General features: G+C 42.6%; 1 protein-coding gene across 1 annotated transcript; it reads left to right on the top strand.

The window, feature by feature from the left end:
* Window positions 1–2,224: 2,224 nt before the first annotated feature.
* On the top strand, window positions 2,225–19,898 carry LOC310822107 (actin-related protein 2-A). Its single transcript, XM_083694406.1, has 9 exons — window positions 2,225–2,326; window positions 3,995–4,105; window positions 8,478–8,693; window positions 13,444–13,516; window positions 13,642–13,778; window positions 13,961–14,110; window positions 16,396–16,541; window positions 17,748–17,880; window positions 18,144–19,898. Exons 1-9 carry the CDS (start codon window positions 2,279–2,281, stop codon window positions 18,312–18,314), a joined length of 1,185 nt encoding a protein of 394 aa, XP_083550532.1. The 5' UTR covers window positions 2,225–2,278; the 3' UTR covers window positions 18,315–19,898.
* Window positions 19,899–20,471: the final 573 nt, after the last annotated feature.

Genomic DNA, 20,471 nt, shown 5'->3' with positions numbered 1-20,471 from the left:
ACCACTGCAGTGACACCAGCAGTCGCCTAGCAGACACATAATGACCTCTCCTAATGACCTCTTCACCCGCTCTACCCCCCTGTACAAGTTTCTCTCCTGTTAATAAAAATAAAAAAAGAGAAAAAAAAAATCCTTCTTTTAGCATTGTGACTGCCTATGGCCCCTGGTCCGAGCATTGATTACTTTATCTTATGATGACTGTTGGATAGATGATTCACTTACTTAAACAAATGTATTTGTTGTAAGTCGCTTTGGATAAAGGCGTCTGCTAAATGCCATAAATGTAAAAGTAAATGTAAACATCAGATTGGTGGCACTAGCCTTAGCACCTTGTCAGGCGCAGTCCTTTGCTAAAGTAGAAGCGCATTTCAGTGTTTTTCTGACCTAGATCGGTTTCACATACTCACCGACACACGCGCCATGGAAGTGCGTCTATGCTTGTGACATGCCTTAAAGAAAACAACTAACGTGCTTCTAACTTGGCTTGTGAAACATGCCAACACACACACACACACACACACACACACACACACACACACACAGACCCTCGAGTGGCCTTTCTACAGATTATAAGTGATTAACCTCAACCAACCTCATAAACCAGCGCGTTTCAGTGTTTTTCTGACCTAGATCGGTTTTACATACTTACTGACACACGCGCTATGGAAGTGCGTGTATGCTTGTGACGTGCCTGAAAGAAAACAACTAACATGCTTTTAACATGCTTCTATACCCCGTCTCTGGATTGCACGCCTTACCTACAGTACACACACACACACACACACACACACACACACACACACACACACACACACACACACACACACACACACACAAGTTTGCGATAAACACCTACTTTAATTAAAAGCATTTACACACAGACATAAATATCTTCGGTGCTAAAATCAGATCTGAAACATTTGTTATAAACAGAGCATAAGTGATTACCCCCACCCAAGCTCATAACCCAAACACGCTCAAACACGTTATAGCTCCCCTACAGAATACACACACACACACACACACACACCAAAGTGCCACAGTAGTTACCGGGGTGGGTGGCGGGGCAGGAAACCCATGGTGACAAGGAGCTGAGTGGGGAGGTTGCTAAGATAATGTCTGGTCTGCCTGACCTGTCCTTCATGCTGGTAAAGGCCTTGTTTTTCCACAGCACCCTCGCACCACCTGTTCCATGGCACTAGAGTGATGCCCACACTCACAGACCCTGGAGTGGCCTTTAAACAGAGCATAAGTGATGAGTCAAACACTGTTAAATGTAGTGTACAGTCAGGTTAAGAGCAGAGATTATCATAAACCAACATATAAGGTTGGTAAATACTTCACTGTTTGTAAACATGCCTTTGTAACAAAACAATGTATAGCTTTAAAATATGTTTATAACTATAATTTCAATCATGTAATGTTAGTCCTTGAATCCACAGGAAAAACAGGAGTTGAAAAACTAATTAAGGAATGCACCTTTAAAGAATTTAATTTATTTGTTACTACAGATATGTGATATATATGGGCTGCAAGTGGAAATATTGTATGTAAATTCATTGAGTAGAATAACAACATATGCCAATTAAAAAACATACTCTCTTTATTGTACTGTGAATCTTCCAAGTCATCTGGTAACTACTGCGGGTTACCGCATAAGGCAACACCTACTCTGTACCCCTGATCAAACTTCACTGGCTGTTAAATAAATATCAATATAAAATATCACATCAAATATTTAAATATTGCAGTTATTGCATTCAATCAAAACCGCTGTGGGAAAATAGAGGCCCTGTGCAGTGGATCTTGAAATGGAGGGCCCTTTGTTAGCCTCTTGTTATACAAGAATATTATCCGCTCATCTCCCTTGAGAAAGAAGACTTGTAGAAATGCCTATCATCATTCATGGTCCACCTCACACCTGAACTTCCAGACTTCAGTTAAATCCCGTCACAAAATGCAATCACTGTTATTTAGGGGGAGTTTATCCGCTAGTGTTTTTTGTATGTGATTTAGGGTTAGGGTTATCTGTGATATCCTTGTATTTTATCAGATTATGGAGGAGTAAAGGATATCCTAAGGCCCATAATCGATTGATGAAAATATGGCACCTACAAACAAGGAAGTATATAATTCTTGGAAGGAATGGAAAAAGAACGTTTTCAGTAGTAAATTGTACCGAAAAATTCTCCCCTTCCCAGAGACGGGGTGGTGACTTCCGGTTTATCGAGTAAAGTTGAGCTGGGGAGGTTTGCCTCTGGCTCCTGGGTTTTGCAAAATGGACAGTCAGGGGAAAAAAGTGGTGGTTTGTGACAATGGAACTGGGGTAAGTTTTAGAGCAGAGCGCTGTATATGACTGATTTTGAGTAATTTCGTGTTTTTTCAAGGCAGAATGACAGCTAGAAAACGTTTCTCTGGAACAGGAAGTTAATGATGCAGCGCTAGCAAGCTAAAGAGCGAACTGGGTGGGTAAGCAGTGGAATTTCTCGTCACGTCAGTTCTAGCTACCAGTCTAGCTTCAAAGCGCTGAACATGAAATTGGCATATTTCAAAGCTGTAAATTCAGTGAGATGAAAAGATCGGACCATCTCTCGTAGTAGCTAGTGTGAATAATAGCTAGCAAGCTTAGTATTGATGTCACTGGAGGTTTTCAATGGCCAGCTAGCCCAGTTTTTATACTCGCGTCTCACGTCATTAATTCAGTCTGATGAATCAGTTATCAAGCCTTGGTTAATTAGGATGTCTCGCCAGACGTCTGTGTGACATGGGTTATAGAAGCAGAAGGTGTATGGCTTGCTAAAGTAAAGTCCGAATTTTCATAGGAATAGCTTGTATAGCCTAGGCCAAACGCTGCCATACAGTCACGATATCGCCAAAGTCAGATATCAGATTATATACAGAAGCCAATAGTAGAAGCGACTTTGGCTAACCATACCCTATGTACTGTAGATATGCCCTTGTGTGAATCCCAGGGAGTCGAACTATTATGGTTGACACTGAGAGCCAGGCTAAGTTAGTTAGCGATGTCTATTGAAACCAGCAATAAGTGGCTTTTAGGCACGTTGTAAGAACACTATGCTCACATCTTGTTTCAAAACAAACTACAAATGCTGATCATTGGACCTTGAGTAGCCTATGAATAGTGGCAACAGTTTGACTTAGTGAGACTAGTTGCAACAATGGGTCTTGATGGCTGCAAGGAAAATATGGCTCCACAATGTTACAGTTAGTCACATTGACACCAAAGGAGTAACATGGGAAGGAGAAAGGTGGTGCTTTTGGAGTGGGCTTAAGTAAAAAAACTCGTTCTAATTCAGATTCCCTCAGCAGCTTTAGGGGACATTTGTTCGGTGTGGGCAGATAAAAGTTGCACACAGGCAAGGCTGAAATAGTGAGCCAAGAGGAAGTGAGACCAGCCTCTGAACCACAGCTATGATCACACACACACACACACACACACACACACACACACACACACACACACACACACACACACATACTCACTCACTCACTCTTAGATAATCATCTAATCTAGCAGAGCTGATATCCATGGTTATTTCGATTTCTGGTTAACTTGGAGCTTTAACGGACACTATGGTGTTGCCATGAGTAGCGCAGAGATTACTTAAAATACAAAAAAGCAAGACGTTAGTGTTTCCATACACATGTGCAGTGGTGAGCCATAAGGGTCTCTGCACGGCAATACTCTTGATAACTGTGTGACCAAAAAGGCTAGGAAAGGAAACGTCTTGTGCTGTCTATGTCTGGCTGTCACATCGCTGAATCTACCCTACAATGTGGTGTTTTTGAGAACCTGCTCTGTGCCACTGACACCTTATTGAATTCACTGCCATTAGTCCCGGTTGAGACTGTTAAGTGTCAGTTTGTGTGTCCCACTGTGTCACATCTACTTGAGAAACTGTGTTGTCAAAGCAATAGTAGAACAGTAGAACATAGACCACAACCTCTCTCTCTCTCTCTCTCTCTCTCTCAGTTTGTGAAGTGCGGCTATGCAGGCTCCAACTTCCCAGAGCACATCTTCCCTGCGCTGGTGGGCAGGCCCATCATCCGCTCCACAGCTAAAGTTGGCAACATCGAGATCAAGGTAATGTCCTCCAGGTCCTTCTGATAATGATGTGGTCATAAAGCAGTTACTTCTATTTGAATACCAGAATCAGAATCAGAATTATTTTATTTGGCCAAGTATATTTGCACATACAGGAAATTGACTTGGTGAGACATACAGACCTTCAGCTCAAATATTCAGATGTGTGGTCCATACAGCAAACAAAGCCACACCATGCTCCAACTATAGGAACCCCTTTGTGATGCCCTTCTCCTGTACCCTCAATGCTTAAGCAACTCCTAGCCCCTTGGCTCTAAAATAAATCTACAATTACAAACCACTGCACAATTGAGTACTAAAATGACATTATGTGATTTGTAATATTCAGAAGAACGTTGCTAGCAGAGATTCTACATACAGTGCCTATAGAAAGTCATCATACCCCTTTGAAATAGTTACTATATTTGTCGTACAGCCTGAAATCAAAACCCATTAAAAAAAATTATTTTTCCAGCTTTATGTACAAATTTAGCCATACAACATCAAACTAATGAAAAAAAAGGCGACAGTTCTGAAAATTTATAAAAAATGAAAAACAAGAATAACAGGGTTGGAAAAGTCATCAGTCCCCTGATTTAATACTTTGTCGAGCCACCTTTTGCTGCATTTACAGCCATCAATCTGTTTGGATATGGTCTCTACTAGCTTTGTACACCTAGATTGGAGAATATTTGCCCATTCCTCCTTGCAGAGTTCAGTCAAATTCCTGAGCGGCGATGGACTGCTCTCTTCAAGTCCATCCACAGATTTTCTATCGGATTTAAGTCAGGGCTCTGACTTGGCCACTCAAGGACATCCTTAAGCCACTGCGTTGTTATTTTGGCGGTATGTTTAGGATCATTGTCGTGTTGGAAGGTGAATGACCTGCCCATCTTCAGCAGAGGGATGCAGGTTGTCCTCAAGAATTTGGGTGTACTTGGCAGCATCCATTTTCCCTTCAATCCTGACCAATTGCCCAGTCCCCGCTGAAGAGAAACATCCCCACAACATAATGTTGCCACCACCATGCTTCACAGTAGTGCTGTGTTTGGTTTTTGCCAAACATAGCACTTGGAGTTCAGTCCAAAAACTTCAATCTTAGTCTCGTCTGACCATAAAATCTTTTTCCACATGGCAACAGAATCTTCCAGGTGTGTTTTTGCATAGCACAAACGAGACTGAGTGTGGCACTTTTTCAGAAAAGGCTTCTTTCTTGCTACCCTGCCATACAGGCCAGCTTTGTGTAAAGCTTGTGAGATTGTTGTCACATGCACAGACAGACCAGTCCCAGCCATAAAGATTTAAGACGTAAGTCCTTCAAAGTTGCCTTTGGCCTCTTGGTAGCTTCTCTGATCAATGTCCTCCTGGCTCGGTCATCCAGTTTGGACGGACGGCCTGATCTAGGCAAGGTGTTGGTGGTGCCATACGCCTTCCACTTCTTAATGATTCCCTGAATGGTACTCAGAGGGATAGCTAAAGCCTTCGAAATCTTTTTGTAGCCTTCACCTAACTTGTGCCTTCCTACAACTTTATCCCGGAGGCCTTTTGAAAGTACTTTTCCAACCATGGTGAATTCTTTGCAGAACCATGCACTTCTAGTAGTGGAATCCTCAAGAAACAGCTGGTTTTATTCTGAAGTAATCAAAACCACTACAATTGATGTCAGGTGGGGGGCAATTAGCCTGGTGTTTGATCTGGAAGTTGATTGGTTGCACTTGAGCAAGTTTATAATGGTATACTCTAAGGCAGGGGTGCCCACACTTTTTCGGCTTGCGAGCTACTTTCAAAATAACCAGGTCAAAATGATCTACCTACATTAAAAAATGCTAAATATATATTGCAAAATATATACATGTGAATGCATGGTGACACGTGACCCGTAGAAGAGAAGCGATCTCAGACTGGCCGCATTGTACGTCAATCAAGTGGCGCACTCACACTGGCTCAATTGCCTCGTACCGTGCTGAAGCACAAATGTCCGTCGTAAAAATAAATAAATCACGTCCTAATACCACGTGATTTTTTTAATGTCACGCGATCGACCGGTCGATCGTAATCGACGTATTGGGCACCCCTGCTCCAAGGGGCTGATCACTTAACCAAAGCAGGTATTTCACTAATTAATCTTTAATAATTATCCAGAATTTTTAAAATTTTTATTTTCACTTTGATGATGAGGGTTATAATGTGTACATACAGCTCAAAAAAGTTAGATTTGATTTATTTTAATTTCCAGCGTGTAATGTGACAAAAGGTAAAGATTTCACAGGGTTTGATGACTTTCTATAGTAAGTACCTACGGGGGTAGAATCAAGGGATTGTTTCTTGACATTACAAGGGTTGCACTTCTCCTCTCTTCTCTTCTTTTCCCTGTCATGGATAAGGGAGACTTTTGATGTGAGCCACTTTTTGGTATGAGCCACACTCTATGCCCTCTTCTCCTCCTCCCTCCCCCTTCTGTCCTCTCATGGTGAAGTAGGATACCCAGAAGATGGTAAGTGCAGGTTGGTGTGTGTCTCTGTGCCCTTGTTTCCTGGTAGGGAGAGAGTGATGCTGTGTTTTGTCTCTATCAGATTTTGAGTGGCTTTTTTGCACAATTTCAATGTATAGTTGGTTTGTTTTGTGATCCACTGAAGTTCACTTAATTGCTTTTCTACTAGTTTGAGTGTTTTTTCAACTTGGATTAATTTGACTGTGTTTATTCTATTCATTATCTATTTTAAGACCTGGCTGATTCTGTAATTCTCTAAATCTTGACTTCTGATCTGCATTGTGCTAGTCACTAATTCTAAAGACAGGCACACACAAACCAGTGTCAGCTTCCAGTCTTTCACTAATGCAGTTCCCCCTCATCTCTACTTGAGTAAGTTATCCTCTGTCTCCAGTCTTCCCCTCATGTTGATTCTGCTGCCTGGCAACGCGAGACTGAGCAGAATTAACTGCAATGAATCATAGGGCAGTTGGAATTGATGATGGTTAAGGGAGACTTTTGATGTGAGCCACACTTATTGTTATTGTGATGCAGTATACTACCTCAAAGTTCAAAGTTAGGGTTAGCTTTGAATCTGAATTGTATCAAAGTAATACAGTAGTAATAGTACTAAGAGTGGAGTAAAAAGCACTATAATATGTATAATAATGTATAATAACATGATTACAGTAACAGGCTACCTTTTTTTTTTTACATAGGTCATGAATATGAATATCACACATATCAAAGTGCATTTCAAATTTCACATACATTCTTTAGCTTTCATTGTTTTGTTGTGCTCAAAGGATCCTGACTGTGAATGGATATGATGTGTGTGTATACAGGAAGCTTGCACCATAACCAGGATGTTAGACAGACAGACAGACAGACAGACAGACAGACAGACAGCTGAATGCAGGCGTCAGGACAGCAGCGGGTCTTCATTGAAAACACATGGCGGCATTGTCAGACTGTTGCTCTGTCAATGGCAAAGCACACACTATGAACTCTTAATTCCTCATAAAATGGCTGCCGAATGCACAGTGCTCTGGTCTGATGATTGTCAGTGGAAGAATGAAATGCTGAACTGTGTGACTAACATTTGGCTAGCCCCTATTGCTCTCATTGCTGGTCTTGCATGCAGCTCTGACACTTGTTCAAATGCCACTAATATGACAGATGAGTACACAGAGAAGAATAGGAGTGGTTCTGGAGAGTGAATGCATGTTATTGATTTCCTGTCTTGTGCATGCGGGGTCAAATACAGTATCATATTGACTGGCTTCTTTTGACCACTGTGGTCCTGTTCCAATACACACTTTCTTACTACTCTCTCTGTTCCTTGAAGTAATCATTGATCTAATACAACAGAATGGATGAAAGAAAGTGTTTCTTTACATACCTTTTATTACTTACTCCATTCATGCTAGATCAGAGATTACTCTTAGGAAAAAGAAGGAAGGAAGGACATTAAAGTTTGGACAGGGGGGTAGCAAGGCCGGCGGTGGCTATGGGCAGTGAATAGATAGACATAGTATATGGAGCTACAGTAAATATAAATATGAGATTAAACATTCAAACACACCCCTGGAATGGGTGGACAAAGACGCACGTTTGGGTGGGCTGAGCACACCCCTGCCATAGCCACCACCGGCCTTGATGGGGACCAGGGGAACTGAGGCCATGGTGGATTAATTGTGAAGAGCAGAATGTTTCAGGGAAGCTCTACAACTGATCTAGCTACTAGTAGTGTAAAACTGCTCCCTCTCTCCCCATCTCCTCTTCTTCACCTGCCCATGTGAAAGAGTTGGTGACAGTTGTCAATTGAAACTCACAATGGTCATCTACCATACTGCTCTCATCCATCCAGTTTTTCTGACCTTTCATCTCTGACCCCCCCAGGACCTGATGGTGGGGGACGAGGCCAGCGAGCTGCGCTCCATGCTTGAGGTGAACTACCCCATGGAGAACGGCATCGTGAGGAACTGGGATGACATGAAGCACCTGTGGGACTACACCTTCGGCCCCGAGAAGCTCAACGTTGACTCACGCAACTGCAAAATCCTGCTTACAGAGCCACCCATGAACCCCACCAAGAATCGCGAGAAGATCATAGAGGTGTGTGTGTGTCTGTCTGAAGTAATATTACTTTAATTGTTGCTTCAAAAATGTGCTTATCTTTGTAAATGTGTGTGTATGCGCAGGTGCGCAAAAGTGCTTGAGAATGTAATTTTGTTGTAATCTTGGTTTGTTGGTTGTTAGCTGTGTGTGTGTGTGTGTGTGTGTGTGTGTGTGTGTGTGTGTGTGTGTGTGTGTGTGTGTGTGTGTGTGTGTGTGTGTGGGGTCGGTCGGTCGGTCGGTCGGTCGGTCGCTCTTTGTGTGTCACTCCCCCTTTTCCACTGCTATCAGTCATGGGTTAAGAAGTGCTATGTGTAAGTGTCTAATCTGTGGTAAGCAAAAAACAAAACCGAAAACCTCTGTCTTGTGCAAAAGGCTACTGCAAATGTCAAAATATGCTACATATTTTTTACCTCTGTAAGAAAAAAAAGAAACGTAAAAATCGATATAAATATATACAGTCGGCCGGTGTATATATGCTTTATCAGCTTGACTTATCAGAGATTAGATTTATTATAGCATCTCATGAATTGCAGAGATGAAGAGTGGAAATGGTTTAAATATCAGGTTATTTTAACGAGGACCAAACAATGGGACCAACTCCTATATACTCTCATGCCATCATCATGCATTCTCTCCCAGCGCAGAGAAACTGGAGGAAATGGTTTAGCGCAGTCTGACATGAATAGTGTAACATATTGATTACAGAATTAAGTTAGGAATTGATAGATAAATAGCCTGTTATCATTAAAAGTTATCATTAAAACTGTCATAATAGTGTGCAGCGTCCACATTTGCAGAAGGGCAGCCTTCTCTCGTTCACACAATGTATGACAGACGGGTGAAAAAGCACAGTCAAGAGGTCACGTGCAGCAGCCTAAAAGTTACAAACAAAAAAAAAAGTTACACTTGTCATTTTTTCCCCCCGGACCATCAGCACTGGAGCCCCACATGGCTGTGTGCTCTCTCCTCTACTCTTCTCTCTCTACACCAGTGGTTCTCAAACTTTTTCTGTCAGGCCCCCCTTTGGAGGAAATATTTTTTGGGGGCCCCCCCTTGCCCCAACAAAAGAGTCATGAAATGGGTCTCATGAAATTTATTGAAATCTTGAGACTATTTTTCAAAAACAAAGAAAAATACAATACAATCACTTCGCCTGAACAGTAATAATTAAAGTTCGCTAGATTACTACACGAGTCTTTGTGCTATTTCTCAAAAGTACTTCAATAACTCAATAACTATTCTCCATTAGTCATAAAAAGGTGCTTTATAAAATATCAAGTGCAGCCTCTTAACATGCTATATTTGTCAATAAAAATTATGTAACTCAATAACTATTCTCCATTAGTCTTTATAGAAAAATGAAGAAAAAAGTGCTTTATAAAATATAAGGTGCAGCCTCTCAACATGCTACATCTGTCAGTGTGTACTTAAATAACTCAATAACTATTCTCCATTAGGCTTTATAAAAAAAAAATGTGCAGCCCCAACATCTGTCAATAACAATGCTCTGTAAGTCTGTGTTTCAAAAATAGAGGGAAATAATGACTAGCTAGAACAATAAAATACAATACAATTCAACAGACTGCTACTCAGACAGTGCTTTGTCAAACATAATATTTTTTTTTTTTTAAATGTGTGCAATCACAGTTTGCAATCTTGAGAAAAAATGAGAATAAGAAAATGCAGGTATTTGGCAAAAAAGATGAACAAGTCAAAATGTCTGAGTCTTTCACAGCGGCCTAGTGGCTGCAGTGGGCTTGCTTTACACGGCACATTTTTTCCAAGCGGAGTTGCAGGCTTGATACCGCCACTCGCTCAATGTTGAGCTTCGATCTGTGCTTTGTTTTTAGTGAGGCTACAGCTGAAAAACCAATCTCACAAAGATAGGAGGTGGCGAAAGGAAGAAGGATGCCCACTGCCCTCTGCCCTACGAGTGGATGCTCCTTCTCCACACCAAGCCAGAATTCACTCGTCGTTTTAGAAATAAACCTCAGCCTCAGGGTGGAGTCCGATGTCAGCTCAATGAACTGGTCCTCTTCAACAGAGCTGAAATCGGCAGGTGCTGCATATAGGCAAAATAATACAAAATGTATTTGTAACTGCACATTAAACACAACAAAAATCAATTTTACAACAATTCATTACAGTAAGTATAGGCTATTTATTTATTTATCATACATACAGCATAAATAAAATGTATTTACAGCACAAGTCATAATTAGTCAGTCAAAATAAAATACCAACCTTCTGCGTTGAATTGATCCATCACCCAGTCATACTGAGCACCGTTGTTTGGGAAGTATTTCTTGAATAACTCTCCCAGGGAAGCGATGTGCTGCTTGAGGCAGGGGATGACTGTGGGAGCTTCAGTACTGTTTTCAGCCAATTCAGTGAGATTTTCAAAGGCATCAGTATTTCCTTGTTCAAGGCGCCTGCCCCACATCTCCAGCTTTCGAGTGAATGCAGTTATCTTGTCTGCAAGATGAGGTAGGTGTTTGTCTCTTCCTTGAAGCTGCAGATTTAATTCATTCAACTTTCCAAACACATCACTGAGGTAGGCCAGTTTCATCAGAAACTGTTCGTCACTGAACTTGCTTGCAGACTCCTGCATGTTCTCCTCCTCCAAAAACACCCGAATCTCCTCTCTGAGTTCAAAGACTCGCGACAGCACTTTACCCCGAGAGAGCCACCTGGCCTCACTGTGAAACAGTACAGCGGAGTGTCCAGCTCCCATCTCCTCGCAAAGTGCAGAGAACATGCACGCTTTTAGGGGTCGGGTTTTGATGAAATTGACCACGCTAATAACTTCGGTCAAAACCTTGTTTAGCTCGGGGCTAAGCTGCTTTGAAGCTAGCGCTTCTCGATGAATGACACAGTGTGTCCATTTCACGTTGGGCGCGACTCTCTCAATGAGTGTGCGCAGTCCCCTTCTTTTCCCTGACATGGTCTGTGCGCCATCCGAGCAAAAGCCCACACAGTTCTCCCATTTCAGTCCGTGTTCTGTCAGGTAACTGTCAAGAATCCCAAAGAGCTCATCAGCTGTGGCTCTGCTTTTGACATACTTCCAAAACAGTAGATCTTCACTCATTGACTCGGAGTTGACATAGCGAACATAGGAAATAAACAAACAGTCTTTATTACCGTCAGTAGCCTCGTCGACTTCTAATGCGAAACGTGTGTCTTTTAGCTTCTCTGCGAGTTGTTCTTCGAGATCCTCTGAAATGTCGCATATACGTCTTGCAACTGTGTCATTGGACAGAGGGATTGCCTTCAATTTTGCGGCGCTCGTCTCATCAATCATAGTGGACACCATATCAAGAGCAGCAGGGAGTATGAGCTCCTCAGCGAAACACTGCTCTACACCAACAGCTGTACCTCAGGCCACCCTTCTGTCAAACTCCTGAAGTTTGCAGATGACACAACCCTCATTGGATTAATCTCCTATGGGGATGAGGCCGCCTACAGAGAGGACGTTGACAGCCTGGCTTCCTGGTGCAGCCAGAACAACTTGGAGCTGAATGCCCTAAAAACTATAGAGATGGTAGCAGACTTCAAGTGGAGCCCTGCCCCAACTGCCCCCCTCATCATGTGTGACTCCCCAGTTAACACTGTGGAGTCATTCAGATTCCTGGGGACAGTGATTTCAGAGGACCTCAGGTGGGTGGAGAACATCACCTCCACCATCAAGAAGGCCCAGCAGAGGATGTTCTTCCTGCGGCAGTTGAAGAAATTCAACATGCCGCAGAAAGTGATGGTTTACACAGCCATCATTGAGTCCATCCTCAGCTGATCGATCACCATCTGATTCGCTGCCTCCACTGCCAAGGACAAAGGCAGACTGCAGTGGACCATTCAGTCAGCACTGACCAGTTTAATTTATAATTATTTAAAATTATTCTAATTTATAGTGTACATGCCCCATACCCATTTCACAGCCTCTAGCCTCATTGCCACTTAGCCCCGCACAGCCTACAAAATGTATTGTTTTGCTGTTCTTTTTTGTAAATTTGTTATTGCTATTTTGTTAATATTTTGCTATTTTGTAAATTTATTGTCAATATTTGCTTTTATTTTTTATGTCCCATGCACCAACCTCACCAAGTCAATTTCCTGTATGTGCAAATATACTTGGCCAAATAAAATAATTCTGATTCTGATGAAGACATGATTTATTCTAATTTAAGGTTTATCCAACGACATCATTGAGAATTTCTCCGGCCAGACAATAATTTGTCTTTTTCCAAATTGAAACAACAACTCATAACATACTCTTCACATAATTCATCAGGCGGCAATGTTTGTAAACACACAACACACTTTAGCATATCCATTATACTCAACGATAACAACCTGGTGGTTGTTTTACCGAGGTGAATGACCTGAAATAAAACTCACTCGTGCCATCGCAGTACTGGTCACACCGGTGGCCAACTCCTAAACTCCGGCCTATTGTATCGTGTGTGTGTGTGTGTGCGTGTGTGTGTGCGTGTGCGCGTGTGTGTGTGCGTGTGCGTGTGTGTGTGCGTGCGTGCGTGTGTGTGTGCGTGCGTGCGTGTGTGTCTCCCAGCTGCTCTGTCTCCCTTAGGCCATGGCAGCCATCTGATAATGCCACAAACGCTTCAGAATAATCTGTTTATTTTTCAACACTGCATGCACACAGCTTCACATAATCCCCCTCCTCTCTCCTCTCTCCTCTCTCACTTTCTCTCCCCCCACTGTCCTACTCATTTTCCTCTCTGTCCCCTAGGTGATGTTTGAGACATACCAGTTCTCAGGGGTCTATATTGCTATCCAGGCTGTGCTGACACTGTACGCTCAAGGTAAGGAAGACACACAAACCCCTTCAGTCCTCATTTAGCATCTCACTTTAAGCCCCAACCCAACCCTCTTGCAGTCACTGTAGATTTTTTTATTGTGTGTATTTATCTTTGTGTGTGTCCCTCAGGCCTACTGACTGGCGTGGTAGTGGACTCAGGCGACGGCGTCACACACATCTGCCCGGTGTATGAGGGTTTCAGTCTGCCCCATCTGACCCGACGCCTGGATATTGCCGGGAGAGATATCACCCGCTACCTCATCAAGGTAGCTTACCTCTCGTGTGTGTGTGTGTGTGTGTGTGTGTGTCATCACCTGCCATCTCTGCTCCCTCTGCAAGATATCTCACTACCCTGAACTCACAATTAATTTTGTTTTAAGTTCTTACCCTTTGATGGTTTATACTGACAGCAGCCATCCATCCCTCTCTCTTTCTCTCTCTGGTTCAGCTTCTGTTGCTGAGAGGCTATGCCTTCAACCACTCTGCAGACTTTGAGACAGTGAGGATGATGAAGGAGAAGCTGTGCTATGTGGGCTACAACATTGAGCAGGAACAGAAGCTGGCCCTGGAGACCACCGTGCTGGTTGAGTCCTACACGGTCAGTCTATATGCTTGAAACACTGATGGAGTCCCATACGGTCACAGCCTCTGCTCATTAAACAGCCCTCAGAGTTTAGAATCCAGAGTTTTTTTTTTTTTTTTTTTTTTTTTAAATCAGATCAATTACTATGAGGTTAAAGTAGAGATTGTCAGCTTTTACTTGATGGTATTTGTGTACATATTGGTTTCACCAGTCAGAAATTACAACACTTTTTATGCATAGTCCCCCTATTTTAGGGTACCCAAAAGTAATGGGACAATTGGCTTGAGAGGTGTTTCTAGTAAGTCAGGTGTGTTCTGTCACATCAATTGTGCAGGCATAAGGGAGCTGTCAATGTCTAGTATTGATTCTAGGCTTTGCATTTGCCTTTTGGAGTCTGCTATTGGTGTCTGTCAACATGAGACCCAAAGAGGTGTCAATGAAAATCAAGGAAGTCATTATTAGGCTGAAAAATCTGAAACATGGCCAAAAATCAACGGTTTGGAACATCATTAAAAAGAAAAAGGAAAAAAAGCACTAGTGAGCTCAGCAATCGCAAACAAACTGATGAAGACATCCATAGTGAATGTCTGAAGAATGCTCAGCATAATTAAGAAAAAACCAACTGTACCACAGATCAGGAACACTCTCCAGGAGGTAGGTGTCAATGTGTCAGAGACTACCATCTGCAAAATACTGAATGTCACCAGCCAAACTACAGATGCTTTACTGCAAGGTGCAAACCACTAGTTATCCTCAAAAATGATGGTCAGGTTACAGTTTGCTATAAAGTACCTAAAAAGCCTGTAGAGGTCTGGAAAAAGGTCTTGTGGACAGATACGATGAATATTATTATGTACCAGAGTGATTGCAAGAGGAAAGTTTGGAGAAAAAAGGATCTGCCCAAGATTTACAACATACCACCTCATCTGTAAAACTGTGCAGGGGGTGCAGGTTTGGCCATGTATAGCTGCCACTAGAACTTACTAACTTGTCTTAATTGATGATTGTAACTGCAGCAGAATATGTTCTGAAGTGTACAGAAACAATCTTGTCTGCTCGAGTGCAAGCAAATGCCTCTAAACTAATTGGATGGTGCTTCATCATACATCAGAGCCAAAAAGTGGAAAGGTCTTGGCTGGCCAAGCCAATCTTCAGATTTAAATCCAATTGAACATGCATTTCATTTCCTGATGATAAGATTTTAGGCAAAAAGACCTCAAAAGAAACAACAACTGAAGATGGCTGCAGTACAGGCCTGGCAGAGTGTCAACAGACAAGATACCCAGCGTCTGGTGGGGTCAGTGGGTCACAGACTTCAGGCAGTTATTGCATGCAAAGGATTGTTGAGCAAATACTAAATATGAGTGCTTAATTTGGACATTTCTGTCACGTTACTTTTGGGTGCCCTGAAATAGGGGGACTATGCATAAAAAGTGGTGTAATTTCTGAATGGTCAAACCAATACAATAAAATGAATGCTGATAATCTCTACTTTAACTTTATAGTAATTCTTTGATTTCAAATCCAAACTTTTGGAGTGTAGCCAAAAGAAGAAAAAATGCTTCACTGTTCCATTACTTACGCAGGGCACTGTATATATAAGGCATATCAATGTTCAGTCCTAACCCTGCTTTCTTAAAGGTAGAACGAACTGATGAGTCAACAAAATTACAAAATTACCGGAGGCAGAGAGAAATTGTCTGGTTCTGGATTGGCTACCAGCAAACTTGCTGCCAAGCATGCTTTTTGGAAAAATGCATCTAGTAGAGACAGGACAGTGGCTAAATATCGGCAATGTCAGACGATGTGATCGCTGGATATCGTGAGTAAGGAGGAAGTGCTAACCATTTGTATCCTTTCCAAAGCCCTCCAGATCACCTGATCTAAGAACAAGAACGTCACCTGTGTGTGTGTGTGTGTGTGTGTGGAAACAAGCAGTACAGTGTGGCCAAGGGGGTGGCTGAGGGGCCCTGGGCGGTGTGTGACATAATTTCCTGTGTGGCCACAACACAGCGGTGGCTGGGCAGTATTCCGCTTCCTCCCTCTGGGCTCAGCTGAATGGAGCCATTATGGCCACATACACCAACCACAACCACACACATCCTATACACATCTTACTACTTTTGCCTACACTCATCATACATACATACACACACACACATACATACGTACCCACTCATACGCACACCTCTAGAAACCCGCATATCTCACACACCTCAAACATGTACGGAAACACTCATACCCCTCTGACTTTCTATTTTTCTCTATAATGAAGCGCATTTCTCTTGATCTCTCTCTAGCTGCCTGATGGCAGGCTGATAAAGGTGGGAGGGGAGAGGTTTGAGGCCCCTGAGGCTCTGTTCCAGCCCCACCTCATCAACGTGGAGGGAGTAGGGGTGGCTGAGCTACTCTTCAACACCATCCAGGCAGCTGACATCGACACCAGGCAAGACCTCGCTGTACTCACACATTCATTCACTCACTCACACACACACACACCGACACACCCGTACATACATGCACACTCACACTGCGCACACACATCCACCAGTGTGCTCACATATACACACGCTGCCAGGTAAGAACCCACAGAGACCCCCCCCCCCCCCCCTACTTACCAGATATTACCATATAAGTGGATTTGAGTGATCATTCTGGATGTCTTCTCAGCCTTTTATATTAACATATTTGTGAATGTAAGCGACTTACAACAAGTACATTTGTCTTAAGTAAGTGAATCATCTATACATCAGTCATCATAAGAAAAAAAAAATCTATGCTAGGACCAGGGGCCATTGGCAGTCTCAATGCTAGAAGAAGGAAGGATTTCTTTCTTTTTTCTTTCTTTCTTTCTTTTTTGTTTTTTAAATGTTTTTATAAACAGTGGAACTGTACAGGGGATAGTGGGGGGTGAAGAGGTCTTTAGGAGGGACAGTCAAGATGCGGCGGAAGATAGGTAGTGACTCTGCAGTCCTGACAACAGTGGCTTATTCCACCACCTGGGTGCCAAGACAGTGAAAAGTCGTGACTGAATAGTGTGACTGCTGCGTCCTCATAGAGGCGGTGCTGCTAGGCAGCCAGCTGAGGTGGAAGAATGGAGTGATCAGGCAGGGGTTTGGGGGCTGACCATTGCTTGCAAGTAGGGAGGGGCTGTTCCCTTTGCCGCCTGGTAGGCGAGTACCAGGGTCTTGAATCTGATGCAAGCTGCTACCGGGAGCCAGTGAAGGGTGCCGAGGAGGGGGGTGACATGGGAGAATTTGGGGTGATTGAACACCAGACGGGCAGCAGCATTCTATATGAGGTCTGATGGCGGAGGTGGGGAGCCCGGCCAAGAGTGCGTTGCAGTAGTCAAGGCGGGAGATCACAAGTGCCTGGACCTAGAGTTGTGCTGCTTCTCTCGTGAGGAATGGATGTATCCTTCTGATGTTGTAGAAGAAGAATCTACACGCTATAATGTTCGCTGCACAGGATAAGTGGTTGTCAAGGATCACCCCAAGATTCTTCCTCCAAGATTCTTCCTCCTCCCTCCTCCTACAACCTCTGACCTGTCTCTCTCTCTCTCACCCTCTTCTCATTCCCATCTCTCTCTTTTTCTCTCTCTCTCTCACCCTTGTCTCATTCCCATCTCTCTTTTTTTCTCTCACTCTCTCAGGTCTGAGTTCTACAAACACATAGTGTTATCGGGGGGCTCCACCATGTACCCTGGCCTGCCTTCTCGACTAGAGAGGGAGCTCAAGCAGCTTTACCTGGAACGTGTGCTCAAAGGAGACGTGGACAAACTCTCGGTGAGAAAGACACACACACACACACACCCTCTCCCAGTGTGTTATGTCTGCGTATAATGTAGCCAGAATAATGTATATGATCATCAACACCAAATCTCACACTTCCGCCATCACACACTCTTCATCAAGCTAACTCCTTGCAATGTATATGATACCCACTAGGTGGAGCTTTGGTCACACTGATAGCCATGACAGCAGTACTGTGATATTCACTCCTGGTCTGTGAAAACATTATGAACTCCCGGCTCCTTTTCCTCTCTCAGAAATTTAAGATCCGTATTGAGGATCCCCCGCGCCGTAAACACATGGTGTTCCTGGGGGGAGCCGTGCTGGCTGACATCATGAAGGATAAGGACAACTTCTGGCTGACCAGGGAGGAGTACCAGGAGAAGGGCGTCCGTGTGTTGGAGAAATTAGGAGTGACCGTCAGATAAAAACATACACACCATTTCGACACACTCACTGATGGTTCATTAGAGAGGTATATGAGAAGGGCGTCTTATGTGTTATTGAAAATAAGAATGATCATCCGAAGTACACACACTCTCTCCCCTACTGCAGAGTATATCTATCTATTTATCCATATTCCTTCTCTTTTTTGCCTCGATATGACACAATCACGCCATTAGTGGTGGAGGGATCATGCCATCTCTCCTCTCCCCTTCTCCCTCCCTACTGATGGCCTAGAAGAGTTTATTTTAGGATGGGGAATGGGTTCATAGTAGTGGAGTCATAGAGTGCATCTCAATGATCTCCATCCAAGATGGAAGATGTTTAGCCTCATTGAATTTCACCCGCCTTGTGTTGTCAGATCTGTGCATGTGAAGGGAAGGAGAGCAAGCCACTTTAGACTATTGAGATGCACCACTGGTTTCTACTGTTCCTTGGAGAACCCTAGCCTGGGTGTCTGACTGTCTCTGTACCACGTTGGAGGCCTACCAGACAATGATTGCTTGGCCACAGTAGAAACAGGTGTTTAGTTCAAATATAGCTCTGCCCTCTATGCACTTGAAAGATCCCTATAGAATCGGATGGGTATAATCAATATGGTAGAAGCTCCATCATGTTTTCTGATGGTCTAAGGTGGAATTGTCATAATATGGCTTACAACTGACCAATCCTTTCAGATCTATATACAGTGCATTGAGGGCAGGGTCTGGAGGCTGAGTGGGGATTGGCTGACACTTGCACCCAGGCTAGGGGAACCAATCGGATCACACGCCCCCATCCAAGGTGTCATAATCAGGGTCCACCTCAACCAGGCATCAGCTGGTCCCTTTTAGAGAAGAGCCTATTCCAACTCAATGAACTGAAAATGGGTGTTTTCAATGAAGTGAAACGTTCAGAACGTTCAGACTCCCTCGTCCACGACAGATGCTCATAGATGTTCTACACTGAACATTTCTATCGGAATGTTCTGAGGTTACAACCTCCTGAACAGGCCCCTTGTTTTTAATAATGTTTTTATATACCATGATTATTCTTTTATTTTTCTGGGAGCTTATTTTTCTTTAGCTTTTTCCCACTGTTGGAGTTCTGTTTACCTTTTTTTTTTTTTGCGGTTTACAACTACCATTTTAAATGGAGTGCATGTCATATGGAATTTCCTCTCTGTTTTTATGAAGAACTGATGATTATGATTATGATGATGATGATTTATAAGGGACATAGCCCCTTTACATGAGTGACGGTACATGAGCTTGAAAGGCCAGGGGTGGGCAGGGTCTTATACAATATTATGGCAACATGGGTAAATCAATAGGGTGTACAATTGACATTGAGACATTGTAAAGACTGGTATGTACGTTTTTGCTCCCACGATCTATATGATGTGTATTGGAGGCACTTTTTTCTGTATGAAATATATATATTTTTTTCCATAAATGTCTATCCAGTGCCAAGCGCAGTTCTTGTTAACTGGATCTTTCATGTTTTATGTTACTGTCTTTGTTTTTATTTTCTTGTATTGTTCATAGCATAACTGCCTAACGCTGATTTAAATAAAGAAAAGTGATTTATAAGTACGTTCATCGTGTTACTTTTGGGGTCAGACCTCTCTTAGCTGATATGAACGGAAGGGGAATCTCAGTCATTCTAAATGTGTTCCTCACCTTCAATTGCAATGTTGACTAAATACAAACAAAGACTTACCTTCGGAAAGTATTCTTCCACATTTTGTTGTGTTATAAATTCCACTTAAAATGGATTAAATGAAAAGAACTTGGCATCAATCCACACACAATGCCCCAAGTAAAAACAGGTTTTTAGAAATTTCAGTGAATTTCTTAAAATTGAAATACCTCATGTACATAAGTATTCAGACCCTTTGCTATGACACTCTTAAAATTTAGCTAATTTTAAAAGTGTTACATGAACATGAGGTATTTCTGTATTTCAATTTTAATAAATGTACTGAAATGTCAAAAAAAACGTTTCGCTTTGTCATTCTGGGGTGTTGTGTGTGGATTGATGGCAAATTCTTTTAAATTGTGTCTATAACACAACAAAATGTGGAAAAAGTACTTTCCGAAGGCACTGTATATCCATTATTATTATACATTAATTCATATAAAATGATTGCTGTCTTGAAA

This window comes from Argentina silus (assembly GCF_951799395.1).
Source record: "Argentina silus genome assembly, chromosome: X".
NCBI classification, from domain to species: domain Eukaryota; kingdom Metazoa; phylum Chordata; class Actinopteri; order Argentiniformes; family Argentinidae; genus Argentina; species Argentina silus.
This window is presented reverse-complemented; position numbering and strand designations above follow the sequence as displayed.